Here is a 16,577-nt window from a genome sequence, read left to right as displayed (position 1 = left end):
GGCCATGATAATTGTGCAGTGAAACCCATATCAGTACAGCCATTGTGTCTGCACTATGTGTCCATGTGTGCTTCATCATATTAACTATTTAAGGTTTAAGACATGGAGCTTAGGTAAGACCTTTAAAATGACTATGATCCAATTAATGTAAACTATTCATCATTGTTGTCACAAGTGTAGTGAAAAAAAAAGGTGTGCGGGTGTATGATATTCTACATGATGAATATTTACTTGAGGGTTCAGACTTGCCTTTATGGATTAGTAAGGACTTTAATAGGCTGAGGTTTTGGCTAGGGTTAAGGTTAAGCATGTAAAATATGGTTAAAAAAAAAAGAATCCGTGGTGTTTGGCCCCGCCCCCCGCAGCAACATCCAATAGGGTGGCAGGATTATAAGTAGATGGGATGCTGTCAACAACTGGTCGGGCAGGAAGGAAAGTGTCAATTGTGCGTTTGTTAGTTTGCATCTAAGAGCAAGTCAGATTTGTTTACATATACTTAGCGTAAGGTTCGACATTTTAAACAATCCTGTCGTATTCGCGTATTATCCTACAAAACAGCAATGGGCGAAAAAGTTTTGTAGACGAGCTAACGTTAGCAAACTGAATGTCTTTCAGTCAGTTGCAATTGTCAGAAGTTGGCTAGTTCCAAGCTAGCAACTACGTAGCTAACGTACAGCGAAGACAGGCTGCTATTTACTGTGAGCGTCTCAGAGAGTGGGTTGTGGCCAGCGAGAGAAACAGCACGTCTGTCGAGTTTCTGTATACATCTACAGATTTCCCTATTTCGGACGCGAGGAGCTGGCTGAGATATCCCACCATGGACCCGTTTGACAGTAACAGTACAGGTAAGGAGGGGAGATGGTAACAGCAAGCTAACGGCAGCAGGCCAGCTAATAACTAACGGGACATTAGCAACAAGCTCGTCTGGAGTGACATTCACCCGAGGACACATGTTGAGGCGGGTGGTATTGACTTTTGACAAGCTAAAGAAAAAGCTACATTAAGGCTATTTGAGTAACGTGTTTCTTTATTTGACAGTTAAGGGTTTTTCCTAGAAGCTAACTTAATCGCAGTCCCACTGCTCGGTTCTGCAGTGGGATGATAACACTTACTGCACGCAACTGTCTCTTCACCTTAAGCACAATGCGGAAGGGGCTATCGTGGATCTTGCAGTTTATTTAATCATGTGACGTTCTTGTTATTTGAACTAATTAAAGCCAGCTACCATAATAAACACATGCTTTCTTGAAACTCTAGACAGAATCGTAGTATGTCACTGATAGGACTCAAATTAAAACTCAGCAGTGTTTGACCAAAGCCTGGTGGTTTGATAATAGCTGTTTTGTCTTGGTGTGGGAGCTGATAAGTCATGATCAGTTTGGCTAAGGCTGCCAGCTTCTTCACTACTTCTGCCACAGTCCCAGGGCTTTATTAAAACAGACAAAAAGCCCAGTGCACACAGTATGTCAGCTCTCTGGAAACCTGAATGTTTTCCTCTATGTAACATTAACCTGCTAGAATCACTCACCAAATCACATCAGCAGTTAGATCTCCTGTTTTTGTGCTTTGTCGTTGTGGTTTTCAAGTAGAAGTCACATTTCAAAATCTCACACTGATCAGATAATGTAAAACAAACATTAGCAGATGCTTCCTTCCCATTTTCTTAATGGCCAACCAACCAATGACAGCTCAGTGACTCTGCTTCTATGTCTATGTTGTCTTAGTGCTGGATTCACACACAGGCTTGACAAAAGTACAGGGGTTATTGATTACGTGTGTTTTCCTGGCATGTTTTCCAGTTCTAGATGATAACCTTCACATCCATCCAGCCTCTCTTATCTGTCACCTTGCTTTTATGAAATAACTTTTACCATAATATAACACAATTTCCTTCATTTAGAAATAGACTGAGTAGACTGTTCAATCATTATCAAGTTGGGTGTCTGTTTTAGTCTTATTTTTATCACATACTTGTCTGCACATTACACATTACTTACTACTTAGCTCTTACCTATTAATAGACATTAATACCACAGCAATGTGGTCCAGACGGACACAGTGACAGCCCCATACAGTCATATCAGAAACACTGTACAGGACAGACAAGGGGCTTCATTCCTTGTGCATTTCTGGACCCTTATCCTCTGTTTCTGTATCAACTCTGTATCATTAGGCATTTACTGTCACTCAAACTGATCTGAAAATGCATTGTCCGTTAAAGGCATGAATGGAACATGCGGCAAAATGTGAGACCTGCATTGCATAGCATTATACTACTTTTGTTATTATTAAATTAGGAAGTTGAACACGGCTCTGGTTGTGTCAAGAAGTGCTGAATGGTGTACCCAGCTTCTATAAAATCACGTGGAATTTGGCACAACTCATGTCATGACACTGAAGACAGAGGGTAGTTCATGGATATTCAGGCTTTTGTAACTTCAGGAGCATGTGACAGCGCCAGATGGTGGATATTCTTTATATTTGCATTTTCTGGTTCTGAGGGAACTTAGTGTTTGTTTTTCAGCCCTGCAGTTAAATGAATAAACTATAAGGGAAATACAACAGATTTTGTCTTGACTGATTTTGTAAGGCCAGCACTTGAACTAAGCTGCCATACCAGCCTGACGGACCCATCCCATGTAGGTCAAAGCACCAGGAAATGCTGTAGGAGGTTTACTAACAGGAAACTGAAGAGCTTGCAAGTGCAGTGACAATAACAAGTCTTTGTGTTAAAAGATGGTTCGTTGCCACTACACTTCAGTGAAAGACTCTGAACTCTAAAAACCCAGCACATAATGTTAACATACAGTACTGTGTGTTTGTGCCAATGTATATAACAATTTGCATTCTGTTTGCTCACCTACTCTCGTTTCCCTTTTTGAGAATTATCCGTCTGATTTCACTTCCTCTGTGTGTTGAAGAGCGAGCCAACCTGCCAAGGAACATGATTGAGAACAGCATGTTTGAAGAAGAGCCTGATGTTGTGGATTTGGCAAAAGACTCCGCTACATTTCCGGTATGCTCATGTCATCTTAAGCCATACATGCCATTTATGCATTTTAAGGACCAGCCAGGATAGATAATAATTTGCATATCTGCACATTTCTGCACATTGCTCACGAGTGCTTTGATCTTGACATCAGATCATGTGAACAGATCAGAGCAGTATAAATAAGCATCAGTTAGTTTTAGGACAACATTTGTTGGTAGCCAATAATGCATATCTGGTCGTTTATGTACAGACTGCTTTATTTCAGCAGTCTGTACATGATTTCGGATCTGAATATAGCTGTAGTTAACACTGAGAATTATTTCTAGCAAAAGGGAACTTCACTTTATCATGCTGAAGATGCTTTATCTTCTTTGCATCAGTAGTATCAGTATCCTTCTCTCCAGAGCTAAAGTGACCCATTTTCCCAATTCAGCTTCTGTTACTACAGACATTCTGTATCAAAAGCCTCATAAACCCTAAGTTCTTCCCTCAGTCTCCACTAGCTTATCTCTTATGTTGTTTCCACATCCACCACAGTATTAATTTAAAAACAAAAACACCAGTGATACTCTATCATTATGATTTACCTTTCATCTGTGTCCTAGACTTTGTTGACAGACCCATTACTGTCCTGATTATTTTCCATTATTCCTGTCTTTGCCCTCACTGCTGCTGCATACGACATCTTACCCTCTGCAAATTAATTTACCTGACAGGGCAATCTAGTTATTCATTTCATCTGGGAAACACGGCATAGATAAGCTGGAAAATAACAGAGTGAACTGTACATGCTCTCTCTAGACATTTCCTGCTCTTGACCCAGATGAGGTGGCATATGAGCCTCGTAGCTCACGGTTGCTTGTGCGAGGCTTGGGAGAGAATGACATGGACGAGGATGAGGAGGACTGTGAGTCTTCAGCCCGTCTGCTGGGCATGTCGTTCATGAACCGTAGTTCCTCTCACAGACCCAGCTCATCCCCTTACACCAGACAACCCCCACCCAGGTAATGCATTAAAAAGGTCATAATCTGGTACACTGTGGAGTATGTTTGCTTATTTTATTTTACTTTATTTGTAAAGTGTGCGTCATAAGTAATCATGTATTATCATATGCAATGATTAGTGTTTGTGGAGTCTGATTATTTACACATGTTGATTCAGGTGAATGTATTGTCAGACAAACTAAGCTGCCATAACTTCAAATACAGAGGAACTTGACATTTTGAGATTGTTGAGGTCTATAGTTGGAAGCTATAACTAAGCGAGTACAGCACGGTGGGTCATCTCTTTCTTCCATGACTTCATCGTAGACAAAGATTTACATAGAATTTTAAAGCAACTTGTGGTTGTTTAGGTGAAGTACCACTTGTGAATTGTAAAGTAACGTTGAACTCTTTCTGGTGGCAGGTCATGTTCACGGCCCTCAGCCCGTACCATGGTTGTATGTGTGTTATTCTTGGTGATAGTGGCATCTATGACTATGGTACTGTACTTCTTACCTGGTTGTACTTTTACCAAGGTAAGAAAAAATATTCACTTTCTCTCTTTAGGGAGTTTTTGTGTAGATAGCTAAACATAACTTTTTCTACATATTATGTTTGTACTCATTCTATGTGTATATATATCTGACTATTTTTCTGTCTTACCCATTTCTTTGGCTGTCCCCAACCTTCCACCCTTCTGCAGATGGGATGTAAGCCGAACAAGACCACTCCCATTGAGCCAGTGTACCCTGAGTCCACAAATGGATCACTGTTTCCATGGGCACAGCTCCGGCTGCCTCAGAGCGTGCATCCTCTCAGCTATGACCTCACCCTGAACCCTGACCTCGACAACATGAGTTTCAGCGGCCGCACTGTTATTGACATGTTAGTGCTTCATAACACCAAGCGCATTGTCCTGCACAGTGCTAATCTCAACATTACCAAAGCTACCTTCAAGGTAGGATTTACAGGAGGTTCTATACTGACGACGGTGTGTAATCAGTGTCTTGTTTTATTTTATTTTAGACAACTTTGTTTTATTCTGTGATGTGCAAAGCCTGTCTTTTATTTGCGTCTGTCCTCCAGCTGGGTGATGGTGACGCCAGTGATGTGACTGTACTGGAGTACAAACCTGCGCAGCAGATAGCTGTGAAGTTCACTGAGGACCTGAAAGCAGGCCAGCACTGTGTTTTGACCCTGGAATACTCCGCCAAACTTTCACACACCTATGATGGCTTCTACAACAGCTCATACACGGATAAAGACGGAAAGAAAAGGTATGTCTGACTACATAGTAGAGACTTTATAAAATGTATGTGATCGTGTGACTTCACAGCTAATGAGTTGAGTTGAGTTTGCAAGTAATGACCAGACACTAAAGAGCAGAGCTGTCTTTTACTGATTTAATAGAATGTATCTAATTTTGTATTTTGGCATGATCATGTTGATCTCCTTCTTTTTCAAAGGGTCCTAGCTGCAACCCAGTTTGAGCCACTGTCAGCCAGGAAGGCCTTTCCTTGCTTCGATGAACCAGCTTTCAAAGCCACCTTCCTGGTTAAAATCACCAGAAAACGAAACTATATGACTCTTTCTAACATGCATAAGGTACTCTAATATCAGTCCAGCTTATTGTTTCTGAACATATCAACAATGTCAATAGACATTATATAATAATATAAACTAGTTTAGGTTAGCACAGATGTTAAGTATTTTTAGGACCATCTGATGTCAGTCGTTAAATAAGTTTTGTCTTTGTCTTTCTTATTCTCTGCTCTCCAAGACACTGTCACCAGTAATGTCATGAGGGTCACCTGGATAGACACAATTCACAGTCCACGATATGTTATCTCACTCACTCTGTATATTATGAGGAATTTGTGAGGCATTACTGTTCCCACTGTGACTTGTAAGCTGATAGCATGGGCTAACAGACCATGTCATTATATTTGCTTGCACCACTATACTTCACAGCTTTTTGAGAAGATGCCAAATGAAATTTAGTTTAGTTTAGTTTTGAGTTTGCTATTGATAACAGTTGGTGGTAATCTCGTCATTATGCGTTGTGTTTCAGGCTATTACCACAGTTCTTCCCAATGGCCTCATGAGAGATGAGTTTGAAAGGACAAGTGTCAACATGAGCACCTACCTGGTGGCCTTCATTGTTGCTGACTTCACCCCTATCAGCAAAAATGTCTCAGAAACACTGGTAGGGCTCACACATATATGACTCCCTTTTGCTTTCTTTGCAAGTGCTTTTTAACTCAACTATTGTGTTGTTGCTGATAGAACGTCTTGATGTGTTATATATCTGCTTGTTCAAGGTGTCTGTGTACTCAGTGCCAGAGAAGAAGGAGCACACTGAATATGCTCTGGACACAGCCTCCAAACTGCTGGAGTTCTACAATCATTTCTTTGAAATTGACTACCCGCTCAAAAAACTTGGTGAGTACACACAGACACTTGAGGATCATTTAATCCTCATCTGTTTGTTCTGTTTTTCTCCTCTCTTTAAACACCCTGATAAGCTCCCTCTCTCTTTTGTCAGACTTGGTAGCCATTCCAGACTTCCTGGCTGGAGCCATGGAGAACTGGGGACTCATCACTTTCAGAGAGACCAGCCTGCTGGTGGGAAAACAGTCCTCCTCTTTGGAAAAACAAGTAGTTGCCTCTGTCATAGCCCATGAGCTTGCACATCAGGTAATTGTGGTCACCTTTGTGTTTGTGAAAGTAGCAGAGACAATCAGTTTGCCACACTTGGGTCTTAACCTGCCTCTATGGTGTTCTAGTGGTTTGGAAACCTGGTAACGATGAGCTGGTGGAACGATCTGTGGCTCAATGAAGGTTTTGCCACTTACATGCAGTACACATCACTTCAAACAGTGTTGCCTCAGCTGGACATTGTGAGTTCAAACAAATTACTCCCCTCATATTTTGAAGCAGATAAGTATGTGTGCTTTAGTGTGTGCCCAAGCAGTAAGTCATGTGTTTGTTTGCAGGGAAATTTGTTCCTGGCAGTGCGCTTCAGAGCCATGGAAAAAGACGCGTTAAACTCCTCCCACGCTGTTTCAACAGAGGTTAATACACCTGAACAAGTGGAGGAGATGTTTGACTCTGTCTCATATGAAAAGGTACACTTTTATATTTCGTGTATGAGCAGATAAATATATTAAATCCGCATGAATTGCCTTCCATAACCAGCTGTTCATCTCAACAACCAGTTATAACTGTAGTTAGTGCTCTGCTGTGGGTCTTAACTGAGATGCTTTGTGCCTCTGTCTTCCAGGGTGCGTCCATTCTTCTGATGCTGAAGGCCTCACTCCCAGGAGATGGACAGTTCAGAAAGGGTATCATCCAATACCTGAATCAGTTCAGTGGATTAAACACAGACACTAACGACCTCTGGAACAGCCTTACACAGGTGGGTTTGCCTTTTTGTTTTGTGCCTCCATTTTGGCGAAAGCTGTTGCTGTCAACACTCCCGGTTAATTTTGCAGCCATGAAGTTATGTTCCTGTTTTACCGTTCTGTCCACATGCAACCGTGCTTTTGGAACACTGAAACCGTGGCCGTTTGAAACCAGAGTCAAGGTTGAGTTTTTCGGCCGATTCTGGTTTCAGCGGTTGCGTGTGGATAGGGCAACCGCGAATATTTCTACTGCTTACGTCAGAGCTGAGCGTGTGCCTCTGTAAATATTGCCCGCGCAGCAATGTAAACGCAGAGAGTAACGACAGTTAGAAGGTGGTTAGAGGTTGTTAACTAGCTTTGCGTGATAACTTGGCTAAAATGGATGTGACAGAGTTGTTGTTTATTGGCTTGCTGTCAGCTGTGTTCGGCTGTCATGTCCAGCTGCTCAACCTAATGCAACAACGGTGGCGCCTGGATGAGCAACGAAGGAGACTGCTCCTCTTGCTAGCAAACAAACAATGCACCCTTGCGAGTCGCCATTGTTGTTTGTGTTTTGGTATTTGCCGCGCTTCCCCTTTCTATTTTTAAACTATTTTGATTGTTAAAACAGCGATCGTGTTTTACCTTAAATCCCCCCCTATTGCTGTGGCTTATGTATTACATGTATATTGCATCACTTGGTGGCAGATTTTACGGTTGCGTGTGTACAGAGTTATTCTCGGTTATTTTTATTACAGCACTCGTGTGGACGCGGAATTGTATTTAACAAAACCTCGGTTGTAAAATAACCTGGTCTGTTGTGGACAGGGCCTAAGTGAAGGCAGCAAGTTTCTCCTTTTTAATTATTCATTTTAATCTTACAAGTCAATACCATCAGAACTTCCAAATTACCAAGAACTAAACTGAATACCTTTTTATTTTTCTCCCACAAAGTCCTCAACACATAATGTTATGTTAATGTTATATGTATCTGGACAGACTTGGACATAAACTGCAGCATGACTGGTAATTTTAGTTTGATGCTATGGGTTTTATACATCAGTAGTTTATTACAAATAATCTGTCTTTCAGCTGTCCTAATTATAGTCTCCCTGACTTCAGCTGCATTAGCTAGTTTTTATTGTTGATATAGTGAGTGAGTCTCAGGAAGAACATAATTAACATATAAGGCAGTACATTACTTGTGGCATTGTCTTTAATGTTAGAATTGATTGGTCCCTGTAAGAGTGTTCATCTTTTTGCTTATTCCCCTTTGAAGGGAATTGAGAGCACTAGATATGGTAAATATAGACAGTAGACTGCATAACTACTGGTTAAGGGGTTAAAATCATTCCCTTAGTTTAACAGAAGTTTTACAATTACCGTAATTATTTTCCCCCCTGCTGGACCTGTAGATTCTTCACTCTACATGGCAGTAATCAGGGTAAAAAAAAAGCAAGCTGTAACCATAGTAACAACTGTGCGACAGGGTAACACGAAGTCAGTGCTTTAGCTTACATTAATAGCATCTGGATTTAGAAACTGAATGCCTGGCTAGTTTGTGTCAGGCTTGGTTACTACTCTCTCAGACTCTGTCAGATTAGGACAGAAAGATGCAACCCAGGTTGCATTTCAGAAGAAACAATGAATGTGGCACTGGACTGCACAGACTCTGGATCTCTGTCTCTGTCTCAGGTCGACGTGTCGACGCAGCATCCAAATGTGTCAGAGATGATGAGCTCCTGGACGTCGCAGAAAGGCTTCCCATTGGTAACTGTAAGCCGCAAGGGAGATGAGGTGACGCTGACACAGGAGCACTTTCTACTCACGTCTGACAATGCCACGCATACTTCAAGGTAGCTTACATGACCACGCGGACTAACACACAGGTCGCTGACACACGCCACAACCTTAAGTGTATTCTGTGTTTTCTTTAGCTTGTGGAATATTCCAGTGACATACGTAAACGACAGCTGTAGTTCGGCCCCTGAGTGCAGACAAGTGTTCACTCTGAAGACTAAGTCAGGTAAATCAAAAAGTATTTAACTGCAACATCAAGTCTCAGAGTCTCTTGCACTGTGTCAGACTGTACATTTTTTGTGTGTGTGTGTGTGTGCATGTGTTTGTGTGTTTTCAGACACATTCAAGCTGCCAGAGAGTGTAAAGTGGCTGAAATTGAACTATAGAAACACAGGCTTCTACATCGTTCATTACGGAGACAAGGGCTGGGCTGCTCTTAGAGATGCTTTGTCCAGCAATGTCAGTGTTCTTACACATGAGGACCGTGCCTCGCTCATACACAACATCTTTGCTCTCTCCAGGTATAGTGAACAACATGAATAGTTGCTCAGTGGATTACATTCAGTGACAGGAGAAACTGAAGAATTGAAGTATTTACCATCCCATGTATTTGACTTGTAAAAACCTCTTATTCTCTCCTGTGTTATCAACAGACTGGGACGGGTGTCCTTCCGTCATGTCTTCAACCTGTTAAACTACATGACCAATGAAACTGAGACTACTCCTGTGTTAGAGGCCTTGTTACAGCTCAACAATTTGTACAGGCTGCTCGACAAGCGACAGGAGCACGCTCTTGTTGCCCGCATGAAGGTACAGACATGTGCACACTTAGGTTAAATTAGTCTAAATAGCTGTATGTGTGACTTTACAACAGCTAGAGGAAGCTGCATGTAGTCTGATACATTGCCTCCTGTGATGTCACTCAGTAGCCAAGTTGCATTGTGGGTACATCGGCTGTTTCAAAGTTTGAGTCAGTTATTCGACACATTCTTTTTCTTTTTCAAAACCTGGTGCCTATATTACCCACAACGCAACTTTACAATACATTTGTGAATATGTTTTGTGAATAAAGATATACTGAGCCACATGTCTGTCAAACACATCCCATGTTGTCTTGACAATCCTTAAAAGTTTGTAAAAACAGAAAAAAACCCACAGTCAAGGCTATGAAGTGCTTAATTTATTGATAAATATGAATTAATTTATATGATGATGTCATATGTATAAAGGTAGTAAAGTAGTTGAAGAAGCAACTGCTAGGGTTATTAGTGTCATGTAAAGATGTCAATATATGCCATTTTGGAGCCAAACACAACCTTGAACTTAACTCAGAAGTCCGTCAGTTTAAAACTCAAGCAGCTACATTCAAGAACACTCAACAACACTATGAAAAATATGTCAGTTTGCTTAACTAAGTGCCTTAAAAACACAAAATCTTATTCGTGAAGATGGATATCTTTTGAACCACTCAACATTTAACATTGGTGTAACTGTTCTGAAACTTTAAAACACACATTTTCATATCTGGTTTCACTTTATTTAAAAAGTTGGGATGTTCTTGAATCCAAAGAATTCATGTCAGTTTCTAAGATTATGTGCTCCTTTGAACTGACTGTGGCGCTTCTGTGTACTAATACATCCAATGCATTTTTTTTCTGTCATGTGACAGGATTATATTCTGCATCAATTTGGTTCTCTGATGAAGAAACAATCATGGGAAGAGGAGGAGAGTGTGTCTAAACAAGAGCTGCGTTCAGCCCTGCTGGAGACAGCCTGTGGTCTAACTGAAGAAAACTGCACTCAGCAAGCCAAAGCCCTGTTCAAAAAGTATGTCGATTCCAATGGGACCGCAAGGTACGTATAGCACCCAAGAAACTTTTTTATTTTTGAGGTCCTTTTCTGGGACATTGTCACAGCAGGGCACACCAGCCTCAACATTTTTTTTATTGAAATAGAGATCATTTTTAACAGGGGTGGGGCAAACGTGCTTAGCTGGTGTCTGACATTTGAGTTTTAAGAAGTCAATTAAAGTTTTGTGCAGTTATAACCAAAAGTGGGTTTCTGTAGGATCCCAGGCGACCTGCAGCAGGTTGTATTCAATGTGGCTGCTCAATCAGGTGAAGATTGGTCGACTTTGCTCGACATGTACGGACATGTGACCTATGATGCAGAGAAGCGGAAAATGCTCCGAGGCCTAGCATCCACTCAGGACGCACGGCGTATAGTATGGTAAGTTGTTGTGTGTGAGTGTGTGTTTGCTTCTAGTCAGGATCGGCCATCATTTACAGGTTCTCAAGCATACAGTCTATCCAATACAAGTTGAAATTTCATTTGAAAAGCCAAAAGAGAGAAGCACCCATGAATGACCTTTATCAAACATCCCTTGAAAACAGTGCAAAAGAGAGAAGCAATGTTTTAAATGTCCACTGAGAGTCAGAATCTCACTGACCAACCCTGAGAGCAATTTGTCAATAAATTACACTTCAGAGAAACCAAACATGGAATCAACTTTAGCCAGAAGTTGTATGCAATGAAACATGCCAAACCAAAACCCAGTACTTGGTCTTGAGCCTGTTGGTTTGAGTCAAGTAGCGGATAATTTTAATGTCTCTGAACTGGCCCATTAGGTCATGAATATCACAAAGACACAAACTCCAACAATTGACATTTGGATTTATGTATGTTTGGTGCCAACCTCAACATGATATTAGTGTATTGTTACTGTACTGTCATATATGATTACAAGTGAAGGCGTCAGTTACTAAATTGCTGATGTTTGAGACTTGTTCTATCTTGTTCTAACTCCATGTTGTTATTTGGGCTTTTCATTTTATTTGTATCTTAATGTGTTTTTCCTGAAGCATGTTTGTAATGTAGCTATGTGATCATGAGGGCTTGATGATATTTAACACCTATCACGGTCTGTCAAAAGGATTCTAAACGCAGGTCTTAAGGGGAACATCATCCAGACACAGGAGTTGCCTTTGGTCATCAACACTGTGTGTAACGGCTTTGCCGGCTACTTGTTTGCCTGGGATTTTATACAAGAGAACTGGGACCGCCTTATAGAGAAGTAAGTGGTATGAATGTTAGGGCTGCACAATTAATCAAACTAGTATGTAAATAATGATATGACCAGGTGCAGTACAACATTTCAGAAAGCTGTTGTTTTGCATTAAAGGAAAATGTGTGGTAAACAGAATTACAATTAAGTACTATAGTACTGCAGAGATACCGTTTTGTTCTCTTGTTGTAGAACATGTTTGTTTGGTACAGAGCCCAACAAATCTCACATTATCATCATTGTAATAGTTTTAAAATGATCACAATGTGATTGTTTGGCCTTTATAATGCAGCCCTAATACATTATGACATTTTTTTCACATTATAAAAATAATGAAGCAACATAAAACGATCAAAATAAAAAGATGAAACATCATCAGTGTTTTTGTGTTTTTGGCTGTAGGTTCCCTGTGGGCTCCTTTGCCATCCAGACAGTCATCAAGTCTGCCACCTCCCAGTTCTCCACACAGGCACACCTCAATCAAGTATGTTTCTTTTTTCTGATTTTACACATTTGCTCTGTTGCATGTTTGAGGCCCTGCGCACTTGTTTGTTGGGAGACATGTGTGTTGTATTAAATCTGATCTGTGTTTCTCTGGGGTGAAGGTGAAGGGTTTCTTCTCCAGTCTGAAGGAGCGCGGCTCTCAAATGAGAAGTGTGCAGGAAGCTCTAGAAACCATCAGACTGAACCAGCGCTGGATGGATAAGAACCTGCCCACACTCCAAAAATGGCTCTAACAGGTGCCCCATGCAGTCTCCACCCCACTAACCTGCAGTCGAGGTGTGTCGTCAAGACGACAGCAGTGTTTGCACTATTGTAGGACTGTGTCTCATCACTCCCTTTATCCAGGTTAGAGTTCTATAATCAAAGACAAAGGTTGTGCTCTACCTGGGTGGACACGGTGTTTGGTTTTCTGAGACTGGTCCTGTGAGTTGTATTTGCTAGCTCAGGGTGGCTCTGATTGTGTGTCTGACCGAGTGCTGTCAGTTGCAAACACACACTCCTCACACTTAATGCTGTCGACCAAACCTCTCCTCTGCATTTATCATGGAAACCTCATGCCTGAGCAGACAATCATGCTTCACCCACACTCCTTTCGCTCAGCCTGCTCTCAGGCACTAAACCGTATGAGCTGTGTAAGGGCCAATTCTAAAAGAGCGGGTATTATGAATGTCAACATCACTGTCTTTGTAAATCAGTCCTGGACCTTGTCTCAATGCAGCTGTCAGGGATTCCTCAGTGATGAGAAGTTGAAATTACCGGTACTTGAGAGATAGAATTATTCTTATCTAACCAACCTTTTATCGCTGTGTAGAAACAATAGCTGCCTGCCATTCTGAACTCATGCCAGCCAAAGCATTTACTAGTGGAGTCATAGTATGGCTAGAAGATGAGTTGGTTGATTGATTAATAGCTAAAAATACCAAACTTGTGTTGGCATCAATTGAATGTACTGAAAAACCTTCCTACTGCGCACATTAGATGGCATACTGCACAGCAGTGCAGGTTTAAATCAACAACCAATGTGTCTTAGGTGAGAGCAGGCAGTGCACACTGGAGACAAATGTTCCCTTTCTTTCGCTACAGTCATAAACCTGCTTTAACTCTGGTTCTGAGTTTTATTTTTGATTGCTTTTTGCCCGCAGAGCAGTCACTGCACAGACATTAATTCTGTGTGCTTGTAAACTTGTAATTATAATGTAAATATGCTCAAACCTACAAACTTTTCCGCAGCGATTTTTGGATGTATTGTTTTAACCATCTTGGCTTTCTTGATTTTCAGATTTTCCTTGTGTTCTGTAAATAGAGTGTAAAGAGGAGATGTACATAGAGTTGATCAGGAGTCAAATGCTTTTACTGTATTTCTTGATTTAGATGACCCCAGGGAGGTCATTTGCTGAAGAATGTTTGTGTTTTAAGGGCTAATGTGCATATTGAGGATACAAGTGTATAGAAGAACATCTATATTGGGCAAGACTGGTCTGTTCAGTAAGCTGTTGCTCATCAGCCTAACAAAAATACAGAAGGTTTAAAGTTACTCCAATGTTAACCCGCCGCTAAAGAGTAGCCTGGCTATTTATTGAGTGTCTAATAATGTTTATTTAAATACAGTTGTGCACTCATCTTGAGCTTTACTTAATGTGGTACTGCTTACTTATTCACTCCATCACTGTCATGATATTCAGGATAATTTAGTAAATGTACTGCAGATTAGGTCATTTTCTTTCCCTAACATCGTCATTAGACTTGCATCTCTGTCTCTGTAATGTAAAAAAAACAAACAAACAAAAAAAAAACCCTATGAACACAAGTTCATCAAAATATTACCAAAGTGTCACAAAGATGACACACGAGATCTGGGCTGAATTCCCAGTACTGTTACCTCTTGATTTGTTATGTGTTCCAATGAACATCGTTGGCCCTGCGCACAGGTCATGAAAGGGTCACGTGTTTGTTGCTGCAGGAGTGCTAGTGGTTCGTCAAATGGACGTAAGGGAGTGGAGGTCAAAAAAGTGCACACACCAAGAGACTCCACATGCAATGGCATGGCTGTGTATGCCACATTTGGGGTGCATGTTATGAAGGGTTACAGTACAGAGAATCATGCATTCCAAACAGTTTAGAAAAGATAAATCTGTGTAAAACTCTACTTTTAAGGAGGTCGTCACAGTTTGAATCACTCTTGCCACTGACTTATTCAGCCTATTCCATTACAGTTGCACCGACATGATAATATGGCACTTGCCTTTAAATATACATATTATACTTTTATGTTGTAACTAATTAAAATGATTTTATTGTTTAAAAGAGTCTTTTTTACAGATTCCAGAATTCACATTAATTAATCAGTTTTATTGAGGCTCTGACTTTGGTTGTCCACCAAACTTTGGTCAGAAAATATGAAGATGTCTGAAGTCAGATACAGTAAGCTTTCAGAGACGAGTGTTACTGACGTCATTTAGGTAGAGGGTGTTTAGCCAAAGTCGTTGATGTAGCCTGTCTGGTGGGAGGATTGTAGTAGAGTACCATGTGTGCAGTAAATCCAATCAGATTGTCTTTGTCTTTGCACTGGGATGAAATGCTGCAGATGCTCATGAAACTGTCGCTCTGTGAACAAAATATGAATAAAAAATGTTTTCTGAAGATGTTGGATTTTCTTTTAAATTGGAATACTTTGGGCATTAGTATATATTTTGGTTTTCTTTGTCATAAAGCTTTAGGAATTATTCTGAAATTACACTTTTCAAGCAGTGACAGTCCAAAACATGTTAGGATGGAATTCTTTAACTCGGATTATAAAATGATAGATTTGTTCAGTACATACAGACCCACAGATGATGGAAACTTGAGAAGTCAGGACAGGTTAACACGATTTAGAGTTACAAAACTATTAAGAGAGACATGTGAGGAAGGAAACAATCAGTAGAACATTGATCCGTAACCAGTAGTGGAAAAGTATACAGATCTTTTACTTGTAGAAATATGAAAAAATATTAAACCCACAATAAAAAGTGGGGGAGTTAAACGGTTTATGACTTTAGAGCGCCTCACGATGTAAGAGGAGGGGAGATCCTCCTCACCTGAGGTGTGGGGAGTTGACAGGGTTAGAAGACGTTAGGAATATGAGGGGCAATTGTCTTTGCCTAAAGTATTAACAGAAAGTTAGATTCTGACAATTATTGTCCTGTAAAACATCAGATGGTCATGTCAGCTGTCATGAGGTATGTAGCCACTGTTGTTACCTAACAGTATACAAGCCAAGACCATTTGGAAGACTGCAGAGACCACTGTGTGTATTCTCTCCATGCTGCGTGTAATGAAGTGATCTGATTCATCATGCAGAGTTTGTGATTCTTTAGAGAATTAGCAACTCTACCTCAACTAGGAGAATTTTCCTTAAATACGCAGCTACATGTTAGTGTTGTGCTTTAAAACATCGAAATGAAATAAATGCTGATAGTCATATAAATGACACTGAATAACAAAATCATTGGCGTTTGCTGTGGTTCCCTGTAAACCTTGTTATCACTATACAGTTTTGTCTGCCACGGGGCAAATGGTTACCTGAGAAAAGGAAAATGGAAGTATTTTACGTTGATTGCAACACTATTGTCAGTATGAAGCTGTGAAACCTCTGAATTACCACCCCTGGGAGGATACTCTAAACACGATGTGATTTACACTGAAATGTCTTTTACATGATGCTTCTCAGTTGTACCACCAGAGGTCTTTCTAGCTCTTCTGGAAACTTCCATACTGAATCTCAGTCGTGCTTGGAGATTATGCCTGTTTGTTCAGATGTGTAAACGTATACGTAGATGTAAATCACTTGAAGTGAGTGACTTCTACACTGC

General features: G+C 40.7%; 1 protein-coding gene across 1 annotated transcript; it reads left to right on the top strand.

Annotated features, from left to right (window-relative positions):
- The first annotated feature begins 378 nt into the window (after positions 1–378).
- Positions 379–15,366, top strand: LOC119019277 (leucyl/cystinyl aminopeptidase). The gene is made up of 22 exons (XM_037097731.1): positions 379–845; positions 2,922–3,016; positions 3,794–3,996; positions 4,400–4,511; positions 4,679–4,933; positions 5,062–5,252; positions 5,442–5,580; positions 6,047–6,181; positions 6,297–6,417; positions 6,521–6,672; positions 6,762–6,875; positions 6,972–7,103; positions 7,259–7,393; positions 9,054–9,214; positions 9,296–9,384; positions 9,496–9,679; positions 9,812–9,968; positions 10,828–11,012; positions 11,226–11,387; positions 12,091–12,231; positions 12,625–12,706; positions 12,828–15,366. Exons 1-22 carry the CDS (start codon positions 818–820, stop codon positions 12,957–12,959), a joined length of 3,105 nt encoding a protein of 1,034 aa, XP_036953626.1. The 5' UTR covers positions 379–817; the 3' UTR covers positions 12,960–15,366.
- Positions 15,367–16,577: the final 1,211 nt, after the last annotated feature.

Source organism: Acanthopagrus latus, chromosome 5 (assembly GCF_904848185.1).
Source record: "Acanthopagrus latus isolate v.2019 chromosome 5, fAcaLat1.1, whole genome shotgun sequence".
In the NCBI taxonomy this organism is placed as follows: domain Eukaryota; kingdom Metazoa; phylum Chordata; class Actinopteri; order Spariformes; family Sparidae; genus Acanthopagrus; species Acanthopagrus latus.
Note: the sequence above shows the minus strand (reverse complement) of the source record. Positions and strands in the feature narration are given on the sequence as shown.

Coding starts and splice junctions, on each gene's coding strand:
- LOC119019277 (XM_037097731.1), top strand. CDS start 818: ATGGACCCGTTTGACAGTAACAGTACAG. Junction 6,182..6,296: donor AAAATGTCTCAGAAACACTG/GTAGGGCTCACA, acceptor TGCTTGTTCAAG/GTGTCTGTGTACTCAGTGCC. Junction 7,104..7,258: donor ACTCTGTCTCATATGAAAAG/GTACACTTTTAT, acceptor TCTGTCTTCCAG/GGTGCGTCCATTCTTCTGAT.